Consider the following 20823-nt stretch of genomic DNA (forward strand, 5'->3'; position numbering starts at 1 on the left):
TTTCCAAAGTATTTTTGATCTATCTGGTTATCCTTTTCACATATTGCTTTCACTACCCCCTGTCCCCAGTGAAGCAACATGCAGTAATTTACACTTGCCTCTTATTTTGTTTCTTTAGGTGGATGGATGATGGCCTAGTGAATGATATTACTCCTAAACTGATAGGCGACAGGCCTAATACTTACATATATACAAAAGCCTTAGCCGAATATGTAGTACAACAAGAAGGTGCAAAATTAAACACAGCCATTATAAGGCCATCTATTGTTGGTGCTAGCTGGAAGGAACCTTTTCCTGTAAGTCACTGAGTTTTCACCTGACCGTTTTGTCTGTAAACCGTAGTACATCCCGACAGCCTGTTTATCTAGTGACCTTCGTAGAGGAAAATCTTTTAGACTATGGAGTTGTGGCTTGGTTGCTTCTGGATAACAACTCTGATACAAAATCTGTCAAATATGGTATTATGTGTGAAATTTAGGGGTAAATTACTTCTAATCCTAGAACAATACACTTCTATCGCAATGGGAGATACTATTTCACACATGAAATAAATTGTCAGCTTTTTAGTTCATGATTCTATGTATCTTCATCTGGTTTTCCCTCTTCAAGATGCTTTGCTATGTCAGTAGCTGCAAAGGGTGACTAAGAAAACTGGGGACTGCGGGACATAAAGATGTTTGGGCTCCACTTCCTTTAGTCAAACCCTGTAAGCTTTGCAGGGGATGGCATAAGTTCTTGTGTTGTATGCTATATTGTTATATAGCATATATGCTATATGCTTCCTCCTGTATGGGAGATGGTATTGGAATAGCTTGTGCAGTTCAAGATTGTCTCTCAAGCCCTTAAAATCCATATAATTGACTTTGCCTACTTTTTTGAATATGTACAATGTACATGTCAAACCATTAAGTATATAGTGTCTAAATACTGTCATTAAAGTTGAGCAAGAATGGCTTCTGTTTGAAAAATGAAAAAACTAATAATCGATTCCAAAACTGCTTATCTGTCTTCTATGAGTTGTTAGATGGTAGTCTAAAAACACTTGTAAACATGAATACTTTCAACATAAATGTATTTATACAGACAATACTCTGCAGTTTATTCACTAAGAAATAAACAAGCTAGCATCTCACTTTGAAGGACCAGTGAATCTTGTCTGAGTTATAGCAACTTGTTACATCACGAGATTTTGCTATGGAAGAACTTCATTTAGAGACATGGAAATTAGTATTTTTCTCCTCTTTATTCTCTTTTCCCTTTGCCCCTTACACTTGTAGAAACTTCTCAGATTTTTACTTGAAACTGCCAACTTCGGTATACTCTAACCAAATCCTTTCCCTCCCCCCTGTTCATGATAGGGATGGATCGATAACTTCAATGGACCTAGTGGTGTCTTCATTGCTGTAAGTAATGAATATACTTAAATTTTTTTCCTCCTTTTGGAAGGTGACAAAGGTTCGTGTGTTTTACTGGTGGGTCTTCTGTCTCTTTTTTGTTGGTTTTTTTTTTTTAAGGCAGGAAAAGGAATTCTTCGAACAATGAGAGCTTCCAACGATGCAGTAGCAGACCTTGTTCCAGTAGATGTTGTTATCAATATGGCACTGGCTGCAGCCTGGTATTCTGGAGTTAATAGGTATAACAGGTGACAATAGAGAGTACTAAGTATTTTGAACTTGTATTGTATATTTTAATAAATCAGTCTTCTATTGAACTTCTAATCGGTGTCCTGCTATTTCCCCAGGACAAAGGAATCTAAGGTTCTAACAGCATAACTTCCTTATGCCAAAGAGAAAGACATCACCTACTGATACTGTTGCACAAGCTATGCCTGAAAATTTCTTCCTGGGTCTTGTTGTAATCAATACAATTTACGGTAACATAGGTGATGCCTTCTCTGAAAGAAAAGAAATGTAATGATTAAAGAATGAGAAAAATACTGGAAGATGTTAAATTTTTTGCTTTCTACATCATGAGACTGATGCTTTTCTGCTTTATGTAAATGATGCTGTTGAGGGAAAGGATAACTCTGGATATGTTTTTTTTGTCTGTGTTTTTAAAAGGTTGTTTGTCTTCTAACTTGCTCTTTTGTCTTTTTTCCCCCCAGACCAAGAAATGTCATGGTATATAACTGTACAACAGGTGGCACCAATCCTTTCCACTGGGGTGAAGTTGGTATGCCATATTTCTTTTTTTCATAAGCTTTAATAGAAAAATAAGGTCAAATAAAAAAAGGACATGCTATAATCGCTAGGTCATACTGTATTTTTATTGTTGAAACTATTGATAGCCATACCTCTCAATTTTGCAGTGTATTGTGCTTTTTCATTATCTTCCCCTTGCAGCAGTATCACTGTATCATTTTGTTCTTGGGTTTTTTGTATTCCATTATAACTTAAACTATGGAAGAACTGATTTTTCTGTTTGCTGCCATGACCTCATCTGCAGAGTGTGGGTAGTGTGCAGCAAAAAGCATTGCTCAGAGGAGCAGTAGTGATGTTGGGTTTAATGCCAACCTTACTAAATACATATGGATGAACAGCCCACAATTAGATGTTTTGTACATCTGCATAATTGAAAGGTATGGTAATAGTTTTGCACTTGTGTAGCTCTTTGTTGTGTTTGGCTTAAGTTAATTGTTGGTTGAGGTGGCTTTTTTAATCTTCAGATAGCTACATGAGACTTCAACTATTGATGTGCAAGGAAAAGTAATCTTTAAGAATATATGGCCACCTATTTTCAACTCTTAGATATCCTGCCTAGAAAGTAACTCACATGCCAAAAGCTTTGTAATAGTTTTTGTTATAAATAACAATACAAGCTGGCTGGCATGGTAAAGCTGTTAATTAGCTTTCAATTTTTTAGAAATAGAGTTCTTAAGCTCAGATTATTTTCTTTCTTTCAGTTAACTTCAGTACTTAAATCTATTTTATTTCTTTTTACTACTTTCTTCATGCTTTTTACTTGCTTTTGCTCATTTTATGTGTATCTGTTTTTATAAACCTTGTTGCTTCAGCCAAACTTGGAAAATTGCTGACTTCATTTATATCCCAATTTGAATCAGGGTATTTAAACACCGTTTATAAACAACAGTATAAAGTTATGAGAGATGATTAAAAAGAGAAATTAATTTCAATATAGCTTTTTAAGACACTGATCCTGCATATCTGTCGTGTACAGAATTTTCAGGTGTCAGAAGGAGTTTCACATGGAGTCCCATCCTAATCGCTTAATGCTTAAATATGGATAGGTTGTTTAAAAATGTCATTTGAGATGCACTTCAGATGCTTGCAAAGTCCTCAATCTGTTCTTAAATTATGCTTCACACAAGAGATCAGAATAGCCTTCTTCATGAAATATAGATGACTATTTAAATATAGCTTTACATGCTATATAAACTGAAATTGCTGTGAGTTTTTGAAACCAACAACTTCTAAGGTAGGAAAGAGGAACAGAAAGAGAGAAGCTACAATAAAATATGATACTGAAGATGAAGGCGTAAAAGGCTGCTTGGTTATAATAAGAAGCAGTTCAACTGTATTTTAGGTTAAAAGCTTATGACTCTTAGTTTCTGTGGATTGTAGAAGAGGTAGGGTGGTTATTTAAATAACATGCTGACGTAAGTATTGTACACTGTAATGTACTTTGAAAACCATTCAATTTTACATGGTTATTATCAAAGCTGTTATGCAACTTTTCTTTCTCAGAATACCATGTAATTTCTACTTTCAAGAGGAATCCTCTCGAACAGGCCTTCAGACGGCCCAATGTAAATCTAACTTCCAATCACCTTTTATATCATTACTGGATTGCTGTAAGCCATAAGGCCCCAGCATTCCTGTATGATATCTACCTCAGGATTACTGGAAGAAGGCCAAGGTAATGGTGACTAGCTCTGTCTTGTCTGTTCCTCTGACTTTTAAACAAACCTGTGCTTACACTATGATGTATATTGATTATTTTAAAAATTTTTTTCTTCCACTGAATGTGTTGTGACTAAAACTCAGCCTTTTTTTTTCCTGAGAACAGGTCCTTGAATTCAAAGTGACTCTGAACTTTCTAGCAAAAATGAGGATGTTTTTGTTGGATAGTTTGGGGGTTTGAGTAGTCAAGGTAAACAGAATTACAAGATCTAGCAAGTGATGTTCGTGCTTGAATAATAAATATTCAAAATATGTTGATCCTTATTTTTTCCTACAGGACACCACATTAAATTGCATTTCAAGAAAAATATTTTTAAAGGTGCAGTAAGGCACCCTAACCTTAGTTTTCAGTCCAACCCCCTCTTGTATCAATGTTGGATTGCTGTCAGCCATAGAGTGCCTGCATTTTTGTACGATCTTTTGCTCAGATTGACAGGTCGTAAACCATGGTAAGAAGGACAGGGCTAAAAATATCTTACTGGTAAGGTGGTGGAGTTCTGTGAAGAAGATGTGGCATTGGGCCCTATCTAGATTTACTAACTATAAGCAATAACAATCCATTGGCTGTGTTTTGAAGAGATTAACGACTGGCTCAACAATGCTGTCCAAGATGCGTCTTGGGTCAGAATTCTAGTCAGTCATTAAACTCCAGTAAGTAGCTTGCATTAAGATTGTTGTTGCAATTATACACTGATAATGGAAAGGGGTACAGAATTAATAATTGTGGGTTATTCCTGTAGATGATACAACTTGATCTGATATGTTGGTTTGTATCATCTCAAGGTTCCATTCAGTGTATAATATTTACATTAGTATCTGGCTAACTTCTTAAGTGGTGAAAATGGCATAGCTCTGCTAAATGGGCTAAACTAAATTATGTAGAAGGAATATAAGATGTCACTTCAATTTGTTTCAGATTTACCAAGCCATATGATCTTAACTCATTGTGTTTGTTGTGTTTTCAAAAGTATTTGTCTTCAGACTATAAAATCTCCACTGTGGTGACAGTGTATTAACACAAGTGAGTATTCATTCATTATCCTGTAGTCTAGGTCTGTCTTACTAGGAGGGCAAAAGGTCTGTAACAGACTTGGCACTGGATCAGTAAAAGGAAGCCATGTAAGTGGTTTGTAGGAGAAATCTTCTAAACTGCCTTGGGTTCTGTTGTTCCAAGTCTACTCAACAGTGTAATACTCAGAGCAACAGTAGTGGCAGGAGGCTGTGCCTGTATAGTAATCTTCCCACATTAAAAAGATGTGAGCTCTTCACATGAAAAGAAAGTTATTGAACATACAAGTTCCTAGCTTTTAGGTTCTTTTGCAATTTTAAGTTATTCTTAATAAATATTGATAGAAATTCCCTGACAAATGTGAAGAGTTCATCACTCCTAAAAATAGTTATGCTATAAATGCCAACCTACTGTCTTTCAAATGGTTAGGAAGTAATGCTGCCAGAATCTTGTAAGTCTTTAAAAGGCGTCTGGTCTTTTAAGTATTTGACCAGTGGGAGTAAAACAAGGCTGTGAATAATCATTTTATTTAGAACATTCTTAGCAGTTTTATATTAAACACTGGGAATGTTGAATCCTTGGTTTTGCTTTTCCTGGAATGCTTACTTGATGTCCAAATGTAGCATTTAGAACTTTAATTAGTACTAGTACAATTGGTGACATTAAATATGTGTTTTCTAGCCTGTGAAGTACTACCAATATGAGTATTCCTACTTAGTTTAATAAAACAGTGGGTAGGTGAGTTTCCTATCATGCACAAGATTTCCAGTTTGGAGGAAACATGGGGGATTCAACTAAAACAATTGTTCTGTCACTAAGGTTACTCAAATGCACTTGAAAGAAAAGCTTTTGAGTTTGACACGCAGCCCACTTACAGGAATATAGCTTTCATTATATAGTGCTCTTCTCTTTTTTCTTTTTTTTTTTTTTTAGCATTTAAAAAATGGGAGCCTGCAGTAAAAGCAGTAGAAGGAAATAAATACATAGATGCAAGCAAGACATGCAGTGTTAAATCCTAATGGGCTTCATGTGTTGCTTAATAATAGAAGAAATTTGGGACAGATCTTTACTCTTCCACTTTTTTCTAGTCTTCTGGCTCAAAGTACTTTGAAAGCTGCTTTAACTGATGGGCTGGAGACAGTCATGGTATAGTGATGTACTACTGTTGCTGTGGTTGTTCTGTCCAGTTGACAGAATGGTTTTAATTACCAGGTAGCATGCACTAGGAAACTTGTAAAGCCTTCGAAACATTACTGGAGATTCTTAAACTCAATATAATGCTGTTCTGAGTGAAGAAGGGCTGTCTTAATCTGAAATGTGATATTTTCCACCATGATTTAGCAGAAAGACTTGAGCAGTATAGTAAAAACACAGTAAAATCAGCACAAGAAAATTCAGATACTGTGCTAATTTGACTTCACATGGTCAATAGCCTGCCTTCTGTGCTGAGTCTGAATTCACTTCTGAGGTCTTTATTGTGTGCAAAGTAGGGAAAACTAAGCAATGGAGTTACTATGTAGGTTTAACTGCACTGTTGTCATACCATCAGGATATTGTACTGCAACTGAATGAGAAATTTTTAACAAGTCAAAGAAATAGATCAGGCCTGTGACCCTTCAGAACTAAAGGATTATGCTCATAATAATAATGAAAAAGTCTTCCTCTTCAGGGTTTTTTGAAAATTTATCTGTTGAAGTCTTTCTGCAATATGAAGTCATTCTTCTGGGTGTCACTTGTGGAAGCAATGTTTTTAGTGAGATGGAAATGTTTTTGCTGTTTTTGCGTCTAGTTGAAGGTTCTTGAATTTAACAATTTTCTCATAATACTAACAGTGAAGGGAAGGAAGAAATAATGCATATAATACTTTTTCCAAATTTTATAGAAAGAACATGCACAATAAAGATTGGCATAATGAAGATTTAATACTTTATACTAAATACTTAAGACTATTACAGCATTGTGCAATTATATAAATAGTGGTGATAATCCTTAGCGTCCAAGTTTAAGGATGGTATTGTCAGTAGCTTACCATATATACTTAGTTGTGAGCAAAGCTTATTAGTTGTGTAATTAACTTTAATATAAGGCATAGTTCTCTCTTCTAGCTTTGCATAGGGCTTAGCACAACAGAACCATATATTATTTAAAAACAATTCAGTGTATTTGAAATCTTAAAGCCTTTAAAAATACACACCTGGCAGATCTTTCCAATTACTCTGGAAGAACAGAATGTGGCATGAAATATTTAAAGTTGTAATTTAGGGATTTCTCCAGCAACTCATTTTCTGTTACTGCTTAGAAAGTTAAAAGGAAAGCGTGGTTGATGTATGTAGGGAGGTGTAAAGGATATAATTTCGTATCTTATCACTTCAATTTAAAGCTTAAAACTTAACATGAAGCACCTTTCACATAGTTACTGTCTTACAAACCAGAATTGAGTAAAGAGTACACTTTCATTGAACAGCTTAATATGGTTTTTCCTCTTGAAAGCACTTTTAAGTTGCGCATTTAAAGGAACCACAGAGCTGCTGGAAAGATTGGAGTTCTAGTAGTATGTCTTGCACTTCAAAATTTAGAGCCAAATGAAAATCTGAACAAAGACAAATCTGAAAGCTTGTTTTTTAGGTATTTTAGAGGAATATTTAAAAAAAAAACAACAACTCTTTTTAATGCTTATACAGAGACTTGCAGATTGGCAGCCTGTAGGTACAGTGAAGGATCAGGCTGTATTTAGCATCAGAACTGTTTTTAGCCTGGAGACAATAGGTTGCATGCAAGACTTCTTCAAAATGCAGTCATAGCCTTAAGCCAGGTTGCTTTCAATTGTCTGATATAGAAACATGCCCACCTAACTTATGGATAATTGAGTTAACTATTGCCTAAAACTTTTAATTCCTGTGATGTGCTTCTCAAAGTGGTGTAATGTATTTTGTGTTAATGGCAGTAAGGACTGCCTAGTAGAGGCAAAATTCTACCTAGTTTCTAGGTGAACGTCTTGCATGCTGTCACACTGACTTGCTGACTGCTGCTAATATTCAGTTCTTTATGATGATCAGCAGGGGTGACATTTTCTGTCTTCAGCTTATGAAGAAGGTGTGATGTAATGCTTGATATTTTACTGACTGGTTATATATGGCTTTGATATTTACAACTTTTATCCAATGGCTATCTCTGGAACAACCTGTGAAGTGTATATTTCAAAACTTTGGGTTGAGAGATAAAGCTCCATTATGTGTATTCATGCTCTTTTTTTAGTCGTGTGTATATTCCCATTTGCAGGAGGAATATGGTGCCATTGAAATTATAAAACTTAGTCTGCCAGAGCTACACAAGTGCCCGCTAAATAACATTCATTGCTGACATCTCTGAATAAGAGGCTGTCACCATACTTCTTTTTCTTAAAAAAAAAAAAAAAGTGTAGTTTCATGTTGATTTAGTGCAAACTAACAAGCTGTCACCAAGAAAATTGGTCCTTTTCTGCCAACTTTGTAATTGATCTAGCAGCTGAGGGAGTATGGAGACACTTGATTCTTTCAGCTGATATATCAAGAAACTAACCCTACAAAGAAAAAAAAATATTTTTCCACTGATGAATTGAATCAGCTGATTCTGTGGCCAGTCACTAAATTCAATTTGAGTTGGAGGGAGGGAAAAAATCTGCAGCTGAGGTAGAATAACTCTTTTTAGCCACTTGACTTTTTAAATTTTTTTTTAATCAGCTTAGCTATGCTCTAAAACCATATCCATAGGCAGAGACAGCAAGCTTCCCAGCAGAGGTTATTCTTTATGTTAGTTTAAATTCAGTTTAAGTTTTGTTTACAGAAAAGAGTGAAAACCAGTGTCAGTGGCCAGTAACAAGCTCAAAATCCACACCTGTCTAATCAGATACTTATTTGCACCATCTAGTATTTTGCAGGGGCACAAATTTTCTTAAACTGTAGCTAAGTACTCTAACTAAAACTCCGCTGCTCTTCCAGCTTAGCATGAGAACAGAAATTGGGGAGGCACAAAAGGCAAGTCAACTGAGTTAAATAATCTTTAGACTGTCAGTGGACAGACTTCTGCAAAAAGTCTTCAGCACTTAGCCACCGTGTCCTGTTTGGCACTATTTTTCTCCAGGCCATTTTGATGTGAGGTCTTTTCGGCTTATCTGATCAATGAGATCTTTGCTTTCCAAGTTTTGAGTTGTTTTCTGAATTTTTTTGTCTTAACTAATATGCTTTTTTTTTATGTTCAGTCTTGTTAGCACAGGATATGTTTTGGATGCGCAATCTGTATTCCTAATTATTTTTGAATCAGAGGAACTCTGGTTCAACTCAGCTCCCATTGTTGCCACCTTGCCCAACTGGTGAAATTGTAAACAGGTGTTTGAAAGCATCTAGAAATGTCTACTAATGAGATTTGCTGGTGGTCTCAGATTTGTATTCAAATTTTAATTACTCTGTAGATAGAGTCCTATGGGGTTTAAGGAAAAATATTTGTGCTTTTTGTGCTTTAGAGATATTCTTTTTCAGTGGTCTCTGCAATTTGTATTACTCCATTTCATGAGAAGAAAAAGAGGCAATTTTGATATTCCCTTAGATACTGAGATGCCAGCCATTAGTGACAGTAGGGGACCCTAATGTGATGCAAAATACTTTCTTTAGAAGAGTTTCTGGGACAATGTGCTATATCCCTTCTACAAGTATGAATGCATCAAGGCAGCTTTCAGAGCAAAATCAGTGGGTTTTATTGCCTTTATGAACTTTATTGATCAAAACTTACCAATAGAAAGCCATTTCCTGTTAATGCTGGGTTGTTCTGCTTTCTCTGCCTCCCCTCCCACCTTCTCACTCTGTGCTTAAAATGATCAGTGTGTCCTGCTATAAGGATCAAATTGGAAGCAGTTCTGTGAGATGGAAATACCTTGAGCACCCAAAGCATGAATTTAATAGCATTAGGTTATGTGTACTAGTTAGTACTTACTAAAAGTGATTGACCATCTCGAGCACTGTAACACTTGAAACAATGTTCTTGTCATAAATGTGAGAACTTTCCATCTGAGAGACTGGATGACTCACATTTTTTAGGTCCACTTCAGATAGCCTGATCAAAAAGAAACTTGCCCAATTGATCCTTATAACAACTTCTCTGTACTCCAAGTGATGGTTTTGTAGAGTTGTTTCCTTTGCATAATAAGCAATGATGGAAGGTATTTCTGCATATTTTGAAGTAGCATAGAACTGATCACCTAACTAGCAGGATCTGCTATGATCTGTCTGTGCCTTTATATTTTCCTGCCCTTTGCTGCAGAAGCAGTAGGGTTAAGGGGCTAAGCCATATTTCTGGTGGTATTAAACCTTGATCTTTTAGTGACCGTAAGAAACTAATTTTGTTTTGTTACAGAGACCTGGTCCTGCACAGTGTGCAGGAAGATCAGGGAAAGTTACTCCCTTGCTTAAAGTTGTCACGTGCATATGTTCTGCACTGTGCAATTTGACTCTTTCATCAAGTCAAATTGTTCAGTACAGCTAGATAGTCCAGTATGCTGAAGTGAAGAGTGTTCTATGTCTGTGTCCTAAACTAAGAGTTAGCAACAGAAGACATATTACCATCTCTTCTTTTTAGGGAAGAATCTTACCATTGCAGTGGGAAATAGGATTAGGAGAAAAGGACTGTCCTATAATTTCTGATTCTATATAAAGATTGGGCAACCAAAGTTCACTTCAATAATATGCAGAAATATCTTATTGATAAATATAATATGCTTTGGGTACAGAGCAAGACGAGATATGTTAACATGGGGGTGTGGGGTTGGAGGGTAAAAAATTTATAATCTTACTGTCTGTTTTATTTGTTTGAACTAATCTTTACCACTATAACCTGTACATTCCATGCCTTGGACTGTAGGATGATGAAAACAATAACACGTCTTCATAAGGCCTTGATGTTAATAGAATACTTTACAAGCAATTCGTGGATCTGGAATACTGAAAATATGACTATGCTAATGAACCAGCTAAGCCCTGAAGACAAAAAGGCAAGTAGCTGTGTGATGTGGGCATGGAGACTGAAAGTGAAATACAAGCTCATTTAAGACTGACTAAGGACATAAGCTGGTAATGCTGCTTACTGTAATGTGGAGCTAACCCTAGTACTAACTCAGTGCTGGAAATTCCTGTCACATTCTTTCAGTTGTGCCAGGGCTGTGTTATAAGTGTGATCAGAGATGAGGAAGGGCAGGGCCCCCTTGAAGGAGTCCTGATTATAAAAGATCACTGTCTTTGGAGTGGCCTGATCACGTGATCTGGTGTTACCCATATATCAACCAAGTGGCCAAGCTGTTACGGTTTTACCTACATCATGAATAAAACAAGGCTTTACTTGACCATTGTCTCTTTCCTGACGAACAGGAGGGACTTTTTTTTGCTTGTTTTTAAACTAATAATAACTTTTATATACCCTTTTCATGCTTTGGCCAGAGTGCCACGTGTATTCAAGAAATATAAGTGTAAATTCTCTCGCTTCTTTCTGAAGTACACTCTTGCTGTTTGACTAAAACTGCCCCATACAGGGGGGAAAGTGTAACAAGCAGGATGACAGAAAAGTCCTGAAGGTTGTTGAGGAAGAATGAAAACTGAGTGCAGGGTCTCAGTAAGAGTGAATGAAAAGAGCTCAAAGGAAAAATCTTTGTCTTCCCACTGTGTGTTGTTAACCATCTATGTGAGTTTCTATTTTTGTGCTATGTTTACCAGTCTCAAACTAACAGAAACACCTGTGTGGTGGTTTGACCCTGGCTGGATACCAGGTGCCCACCAAAGCTGCTCTATCACTCCCCTCCTCAGCTGGAGAGGGGAGAGAAAATATAACGAAAGGCTCATGGGTTGAGATAAGGACAGGGAGAGATCACTCACCAGTTACTGTCATGGGCAAAACAGACTTGACTTGGGGAATATTAGTTTAATTTATTACCAATCAAATCAAACTAGGATAATGAGAAATAAAACCAAATCTTAAAACACCTTCCCTCCACCCCTTCCTTCTTCCTGGGCTTAAATTTACTCCTGATTTTCTCTACCTCCTCCCCTCGAGCGGCACAGGGGGAATGGGAGTTGAGGACTGTTCATCACATGTTGTCTCTGCCACTCCGTCCTCTTCAGGGGCAGGACTCCTCACACTCTTCCCCTGCTCCAGCATGGGGTGCCTTCCACAGGAGACAGTCCTTTATGAACTTCTCCAATGTGGGTCCTTCCCACAGGCTGCAGTTCTTCACAAACTGCTCGAGCGTGGGTCCCTTCCCCGGGCTGCAGTCCTTCAGGCACAGCCTGCTCCAACGTGGGTCCCCTGCGGGGTCACAAGTTCTGCCAGAAAACCTGCTCCAGCCTGGGCTCCTCTCTCCACGGGGCTGCAGGTCCTGCCAGGAGCCTGCTCCAGCGCGGGCTTCCCACGGGGTCACAGCCTCCTTCGGGCATCCCCCTGCTCCGGTGTGGGGTCCTCCCCGGGCTGCAGGTGGAGATCTGCTCCACCGTGGACCTCCCTGGGCTGCAGGGGAACAGCCTGCCTCACCGTGGTCTTCCACATGGGCTGCAGGGGAATCTCTGCTCCGGCGCTGGAGCACCTCCTCCCCCTCCTTCTGCACTGACCTGGGGGTCTGCAGGGTTGTTTCTCTCATGTGTTCTCACTCCTTTCTCCAGCTGCAGCTGCAGTTTTCCCCCTTCTTAAATCTGTTCTCCCAGAGACACTACCACCGTTGCTGATGGGCTCGGCCTTGGCCAGTGGCAGGTCTGTCTTGGAGCCGGCTGGCATTGGCTCTGTCGGACATGGGGGAAGCTTCTAGCAGCTTCTCACAGAACCCACCCCTGTAGCACCCCTGCTACCAAAACCTTGTCATGCAAACTCAAAACAACCTCGATGTGGCTAGCTGGTTTTCCCTGGTGACTAGTACTGACTGAAGCTACCTTCCTTTCCTGCACATGTGCCTGTGCTGCCAGATTCCGACCTCCCTGTGCCTCATATGCCTGGGAATCTTAATCGGATTCATTCCAAGTTACTCAAAAATATGCTTGTGCAATAGCGCAGCTGTAATGGAATGGACTTGTTCTCCACACCAGTATGTCTCATAGGAAGATACATGTATGTGTTAAAATAAAGAAGTATTGCAACTGAGATAAATTGCTGTGCGCCCCCCCCCCCCCCCCCCCCAACTGAGTTTAAACTTCCTTTCTACTATGGTTTTGTTGGTTAATATTCAGCGGGATAAAAATCACCAGTTACAGTTTCAAAAACGCAAATTCCCTTACGCATTTGGAACAGTGTTGTCATCTTTAAGATGTTTTTCCTATTCGAATATTTTCCAGAATCTTGTTCTATAGTTAAGTTGAAGAAAAGCTGCCAAACTTCTAAATAAACTGTCTAAAAATAAGAAGTAGAATAGCTTTTAGTGATTCTTATGTGGAGAGGATTTCCACCCCTTCCCGCCATCTCACCTCCACCCAGCAACTTGAATTCAGAAAAAGTTTAAAAAACAAACCCAAAATAATCCCAGAGCTTTGGACTGTTAGTATTTTCAAATAGCTGTTTTCGATAAGATGTGCATACAGCAATAAAGAACTAGTTGGAATAATGGTTGAAACTGTACTTTCTTTACTTTTACATTCTTGCTGTGATGATATATTAAGGAAAATAATGTTTAATTGAGACCTTCTGATAACTTACTAGAAGGCTGTTTGGCATGTATGTGTCTTATGTCATGACTGCTGACCTTAAACTTGCAAACAATGCTAAATTACAGTGTGAGGGATTGTCTTCAGAACTGTAATGCATTTATTTTTCATCATACCTTATAACACACCTGCCATGCTGTTAAGCAGCTTATTTGGAAACATGGACTTGGGGATTTAGCATAAGTATAACAACTTTTAAAGCCGAATACAGTTTCACTGCACAAAACTGTTTACTCGTTTCTTGTTCCTGTAATGATCTTACTTATTCTTTTACCTGCAACAAAATTGGCAGAGCTGGAAGCCTGCTAGGAAAATCTTGGTATTTATTTGCACTTAAACAGCTGTTGTTGTAGAATCTTGAGATGAAGAAATCAATACATCAGTGAAAAACTTTAGTTGTGAATTTACTGTAGTAACTTCCTCTCCTGAGGAAGATACTCATGTGGTTCTTTTTAAAATATAGCTGTCCAACTATAAGCACAGCTAAAAGAATTCTGCATTTATGCAACAGTGAACTAGGCACAGAGCAGTGTTCATTCTACAGCATATTAGAATTATTTTGTTGCTTAAAAGGAAACAACATAATAGAAAATAGTTATTTCTAGAGAATTCCTTACAGACAAATGAAATGGGAAAGCAGTGCACTTGGAAGTGGAGGGAAGAATACTACTGCTGAGGAGGAAAAATAAGGCATGAAATGGTTGAGATTTGGAAGAGGTGGTTTAAGAAGCTGGTAGTTGAGTCAGAAATGGGATCTAAGTCTGGATTGTTCTTATGATTAAGAACAAGATAACTTTTTTACATCAAAGACAAATTGGAATTATCTGGTATAAAGGCATTTATTCTTTTCCTTTAAGTTATTCTGTATAGCAGGTGAATTTTTAGGTAACTAACAGTGAAAGCTTTCATTTTATGCAGACATTTAATTTTGATGTTCGACAACTACATTGGGCAGAATACATGGAAAATTACTGCATGGGAACGAAGAAATATGTGCTGAATGAAGAAATGTCTGGCCTCCCTGCAGCTAGGAAACACTTGAATAAGTAAGTATAAACTTTCATTTTCCTCTGTTTATATTTTCTGTGTTTTCCTGCCCTTGTCAAGTTTTGCTTTTCCATATTATGACTCAATTGTTCTTTATAGCACCTGTTTAGGTCCTCCAAAATTCTTCTATTCCAGTTCAGTGGTCTGAAGCATTTTCTGAAGAAGTCAGCTGTCATCTTTCTTGTTCCATTTGTTGCTCCTGAGTTGCTCTCAGTACTAATAGTTACAGTATTGGTCTGGGGTTATGGTTGTAGCTCTGGTCACTAGTGTATACTGTAATCCAGGTTTCTGATTTTACCCAAGTGTCTTTTGGAAGGTAAACAGGTACACAGTAACACAAGGTCAGAATGGCTTGTTCAGTTAAGGAGTTTTAATAGAACAATAGTTGTTTCTTCTGGGAATGTGATCTTTTGAAGCAGGTGAGTAAACAGGCATGGACTCTCCACCTCAGAGCAGGAAACTTTGATGTTGGTGCTTTAAGATGACTTCTCTTAGCCTTTTATCTGTGGCTTAACTCCTCCAGTTCGAATGCATTGTTACTGTCCAGAATTTTACTGGCACAGTTGCCCTTGTTTTGTTCTTGGCTGATTCATAAAGACAGTTGCAGACTTTTTGATTTGTCTTTTTAAAGAGTGAAATAAAAGTGATTAATCTTGTTCTGCAGTTCTACTTCACATCAGCTATCCTGATAGCACAAAGAGAAGTGGCGTAGGTCATTACTTGTGTCATTCTTCTAAAGACAAGGATTTGCAGTTGTAGAGTGGATTGGCATGATATGTTACGATCTCAGAGATACTTTTGAAAGATGGTAATCTTTGATAACAGTGAGGATAGCTGAAGAGGTATCCCCTTCAGATTTGTTTGGTTTTTTTTTAAATCTAGATGCTGTTAAAAATGCACAGGAGTTATCATACAGTTGCCATTCTTTGTGCAAGGGATCGTACCGAGAATAACGTGAGAAACAGTCTTGTATTGGAACAGCATCTGGTTGCCCACAGCTCTCAGTTTTTAAGTGGATTATTTTGCAAGAGGTTCAGATTCTAACATATATTTACTCTGAGCTATTAAGTTGGCCTCTTCTGTTACCATCTAGCTCTTTACTCTAATCTGAACTTGAGTTCACTGCTTCAATATTAAGCAGATGTGGCAGCCTAGGGGACCTGGCTTCTCTAGGAAACTACTGAGTAGAATTTTTCCTCGAATAAAAAAGTGGGCTTTACTTTTGTAATACAAAAATTCAGGCTGTTTTTTCTACAAATAAAGTATGTAGAGGAAGGTCTGGCTATACTAACACCCAGCCTACCTGTAAAACAAGATAAGGGCAGTCAGTATTTCCTTAAAAAGAGGTGCCTTAAAAATACAAATTGTCACGATCTACTGAACCAAAGAGATTACTCTGTTTCTAAGAAATCCCAGCCAATTCTGGTTGCTGTTTGTCTTGAAGCTTCCATCTTTACCTGTGAGAAGACTACTAAAAGTCACAGTTGCTCTAGAAGGACACTTTGTTTCTTCTAATCTTTCCATATAGTTCCCTGAGAAGGAGTAAGTTTAAAATTGCAGTGAAGACTCCAGGCTCTGTGGTTGGAAAATCCTATGATGTTGGGTTTTGGGAGGTTTTTTTTTTGGTCAGTGGCAGTTGGAGTTACTTCTGCATATATATGAAGTTATAAATATGTGGAGGGGTGTAGGGGAGTTCATAGTGTTAAATATATCCTTGTTCTTGGGGTGGATGGCAGCCTTCTACAGGTAAGTTACTGTATGTGTGACCTTGGCTTTAAGATGTTTTTATCAAGCAGCTGTAAAGCAGAAGTACATGTGGTTAGCTACAGGGCTGGCTCTGTTCCTTAGTTTTCATGTGTTCCGGTTTCCAGCAGTGAACTATGGAAAAGCCTTCTCTGTTTGGTCCTTCACTTAATCAGCTTACTTCCGTTGTTCATGTAATACCACTCACAGTGTATCTTGAGATGAACAGATGAACAAATTAAATTCTACATTACAAGTTAATTTTTAGAGTGCTCTTTTTTTCCTGTAAGTCTTGGTACCTTAGCTTTTAATTATTTCTTTTGTTTTCCCTTAGGTTAAGGAATATACGCTATGGCTTCAATACAGTTCTTGTGATCCTGATCTGGCGTATCTTTATTGCAAGATCACAAATGGCAAGAAATATCTGGTACTTTGTGGTTAGTCTGTGTTACAAGTTCCTCTCCTACTTCAGAGCTTCCAGTACTATGAGATACTGAAGAAGAGAATTTAGCATTAGGACATCTATGCATATGGTGGTCTAACTGCACAAAGCCTGTAACATGTAGTCATCTCACATTTTGTAAAAGCATAATTTCATCTTAAATTGGAGTGCAAAATATACGGTATGGTATATGTAATGTTAGTTGTGTATCTTCTGGAAACAGAGAAAATAAAATGGTCAAGTGCCAGGTTGAATTGGCATTAGACAAGCATTTAAGTAACTTTTAACTCTTTGACCTGGGGAAAACATTTTAGACCACTGACCAACATAACTGTGCAATTTGGAACGTGTTTGAAATCTGCCTTAACATGATTTATTTTCTTTTTAAGTTTTACTCCACATTGAGCAAGATAAATATTGACTTAGTAGTTGCTGTAGACCTATTTATTTGAAATTCTTCTAAATTACAAAGGGTTTTGCAAGTTGCAAAAGTGTATAAATGACGGTGGATCTCCTGAAAAAAATTATTTGAGGACTTCAGTAATTTGTCTTTACTTTTTGCCACTTCTTCCCTTCTTCTCAAAGTAGGGATGCAACAATGGTGCCTACTTTGCTTTAAAAGAAAAAAGGAAAAAAACAACAAAACAAAAAAACCCAACCTTCCTTAATTACTGAAAGGCCTTTTGTCTGATCTGGTCTTCAGAATGCACTTAGTGATTCAGTTCTGTGCTCAAAACTGGCTGCATCCAACTTGCATTTATGTCGTCATGAACGATTTGCTTCTCTGAAAGCAGAATTGATCTTATCATTGGGTAGATAAAAGGAAACGTAACCCTGAGGGGGGCAAAAATAAAGTCATTGACTGTCCTCTTTTTTAATGATTTTTATTGGGAACACAGAGCCAACACTGGATTGTTACACTTCTGACTTCAAAAGGTAAATGTATTTGAAAGGAATTTATTATGCTTAGTTGCTATTTATGTTACTGGTAATAGTAGTTGGACAAACTATAGGCTTTCATTAAGAGATATACCTGTTTTTAAATTTTAAGCAATGTTAGCAAATACTTCATGAATTAATAATTTTTAAAATCTGAGCTATGACATTTGATGCATGGACAACACTAATGCGTAAGCACACTTTCGCATCCCTGCCCCAATAAAACTTCTCATTTCACTGGGCAAGCAGAGCAAGATGTACCTTGCTTCAAAATGAAAGTATGTTAACAATTCTTCCATCTATCTTTTAACTTAAATTACTAGGATTAAATCTGAAGAAATCTGGTTGTTCTGCATGTTAGTTTGTTGCAGTAGGGAAACCATTTGTAAAAATAGCAAGGTGTAAGAAAAGAATGAATCCTTGTTTAAGGCAATACATGAAGATCCCTTTAAATTTTGGTTGCACAGAATTCTGTCTGAGAACACTGTAATGCTCCTTTAATTGATGCACTGACCAGCACCGTTGCCCAGTGTTTGTTCATTAAAATCAGTTTATACTGATGAGTTTGTTCTTGAATCTGCTTGGAAAGGCAAATAATGACTTAATTACACAAGAGCTACATTATACTTGCCCTTGATAGTTTTTTGTCCTATTTGAATTGAGTAGGTAAAGAACTTATTTTGCTATTCTTGTGAAAACTCTTACTTTCAAGAGAACACCTTTCATGCAGGTGTATATCTCATTTTGAAAAGATAATGGCTTCCTTGTTGAAGCTAAATATTCTGTAGTAAGTAGTTAAGCTGTAATTCCTTTTTAAAATTACCTGTGTATATATAAAGCTAGTGATGAAAAGCCTAAATGGTCTAGGACCACACCTTGTGTGAGAGACCTCTAACTGGCTGAAAATAAATTATGGCTTCTGTGATTGAAGATGTTACACTTGAACAAATACATTAGGTGTATTCCGTTTTTAGTTGCCTCCCCAAGTATCTTACTGGACCTGAAAGTATGCTTAAGCATTCTTGCATTGTAGACTTTTTTCAGAGGTGCCTACTATCCAGTGACACCCCTTGTCCCATGTTGGCATGTGGCTGAAGTTTGAAAAGACAAATACATCATATTCTGAAAATGATTCTGTGAAGCAATTCACTTATGAATTTTGGTTGTTTATCGTACATGATACTTATAATGTTCATTTGTTTATACTGAGAACTATGAAGCCAATGAACTGATTATCTCTGGTCCAAAACTGCTTAAAAAATATATTCTTTTGAATAAATAACAAAGAAAAGGATTAGCTTAAACATAAGGGTATTTAACCTCTCTCTTTCAACATTTGCCAATCTAGAAACCCAATTTTTTTTCCTCTTTGGAGACTGTGGTTCTGTGCACTATTGGTATCTTACACAAATTCATCAGTCATCCTATTTAATTGACAATAGATTCAGTGTTGCATTTATTACCTTAGTTTTGTCACTTCCTGTGGTCAGTCTGTGAAATTCTATCTGAAACGACTGGGGTTTTTTCCATATCAGAACCCTGTTCCCTTGCAGTTCTTCATACCAGTGTTTGCACATAACAGATGTTGATCAAAAATACACAGGAACTATATTTTGATACAGTAAGCTAGACTCACTGTACTGACTAGCAAGTTACAGGAGGTATTCCAGTTGGTTAAATAGGAAGAGCAGCCTGAAACAACATGATCACTTAAGTTACTGGTATTTAAATATGGGATGAGGAGAAAAAAATTACATTTTCCTGTAATGTTTTTGTCTGCTGTAGGAACAGATGTTTGGAAACAAATGCTAAATCTGTGAGCTTTTATAAGACATAAACAGAAATATTGGGTGCCTTTGTTTGTAAACCAAAAATAAACAAATCCCTTGAAAGTGGTGTTCCAGTGTTTATTTTTTTTTGCATGTTTCTAGTCTAATTTGTGGAAAATAACTGGATAATGTAAATGCCATCTTAATATACACAAACATGCTCTTTCCTTTGTGAGAAACTTTGAAAATCAAGTTAATGACTAATACTGCATTTTAAAAAAAAAAAAACAAAACAAAACAGAAAACCCTTCACAATCACAAAACAAAAAAAACCAACAAACAAAACCCCCACAATCTAAACCTTCATGAGGTGATATCAAAACACATGGTGAGGTATGCTTGGTCATGGTGACTTCCTTGTATGTCAGCTAGTTTTCGCTGTCATTGCCTGTTCCCTTGTCGTACTAGTTTCAAATTTACTTAAATAGATGGGTGCTTTTTCATGTGGTTTAAAAGGATACTGTGGTTTTGCAGTAGCTTTTGGATTAATATTTCAAGGAATTGTAAGTGACTACAGCTACTTGTAGCATCTACATTTTGTGGTGAGGGAGGAGAAGGTAGCATTAAGTTAGTGCATCACCAAAATGCCTTGGTTTTTTGGGTTTTTTTTAACCTTAATTTCTTGGAATCTTCAGATTTCATGGATTCTTCCTCCTTTTATCTAGAGATCATACATCATCTGTCAGCTGTGGTTTGGCGTCTACTAGCTTTAAAGCATAACCTTTCCTTTACTTGACTTTAAGACGTAAACTACCAGAAATAGATGGGGTTTTTTTGGTGTCTTTGATTCAAAATTGAAAGCAAAAAAAAAAAGTTTCAAGATGTTATCCTTTATGTATCTTGTGCTGTTAAACATTTTACCCTTTTTTCATAGTGCAGTATTACATCGTAGGTTGTTCAAAAACAAAGAACAAGTTTATAGAGGTAACTTGGATCTGAGAAGTACCCTGCACGGAGCTGGGAAGTATAACTTTTCATAATATTTTTACATATTTCACAATCTGCTGAGCAGACTTTAAAACAGAAATGAAGAAAAGTCACCAAAGAATGGCTGCTCTGGGGAAATGTAAGTGAATTGCTTTGAACTGTATTCATGCTGTTTGTCAGTCGTCTTGTGCTGAAGTATGTGCAATTTATTTTGTCTAGCCTGGTGACATTCACTGTGTGTTTGTGTAAATCTCTAGAGACTGTA

At 37.2% G+C, this 20823-nt stretch overlaps 1 protein-coding gene across 2 annotated transcripts in view; it reads left to right on the plus strand.

The window, feature by feature from the left end:
• FAR1 (fatty acyl-CoA reductase 1) overlaps window positions 1–19698 on the plus strand; it is a 41546-nt gene extending 21848 nt beyond the window's left edge. Inside the window, exons 5-12 of one of the 2 annotated variants that reach the window (XM_069803930.1) lie at window positions 119–296; window positions 1359–1403; window positions 1515–1642; window positions 2105–2172; window positions 3705–3876; window positions 10819–10948; window positions 14550–14677; window positions 16756–19698. In XM_069803930.1, the coding sequence (XP_069660031.1) occupies window positions 119–296; window positions 1359–1403; window positions 1515–1642; window positions 2105–2172; window positions 3705–3876; window positions 10819–10948; window positions 14550–14677; window positions 16756–16918 (1012 nt within the window). In that variant the 3' untranslated portion in view covers window positions 16919–19698. The remainder of the gene's footprint in view (window positions 1–118; window positions 297–1358; window positions 1404–1514; window positions 1643–2104; window positions 2173–3704; window positions 3877–10818; window positions 10949–14549; window positions 14678–16755) is intronic. The other variant, XM_069803931.1, reaches the window with a different exon arrangement.
• The last annotated feature ends 1125 nt before the right edge of the window (window positions 19699–20823 follow it).

Source organism: Haliaeetus albicilla, chromosome 16, assembly GCF_947461875.1.
Source record: "Haliaeetus albicilla chromosome 16, bHalAlb1.1, whole genome shotgun sequence".
Taxonomy (NCBI): Eukaryota; Metazoa; Chordata; class Aves; order Accipitriformes; family Accipitridae; genus Haliaeetus; species Haliaeetus albicilla.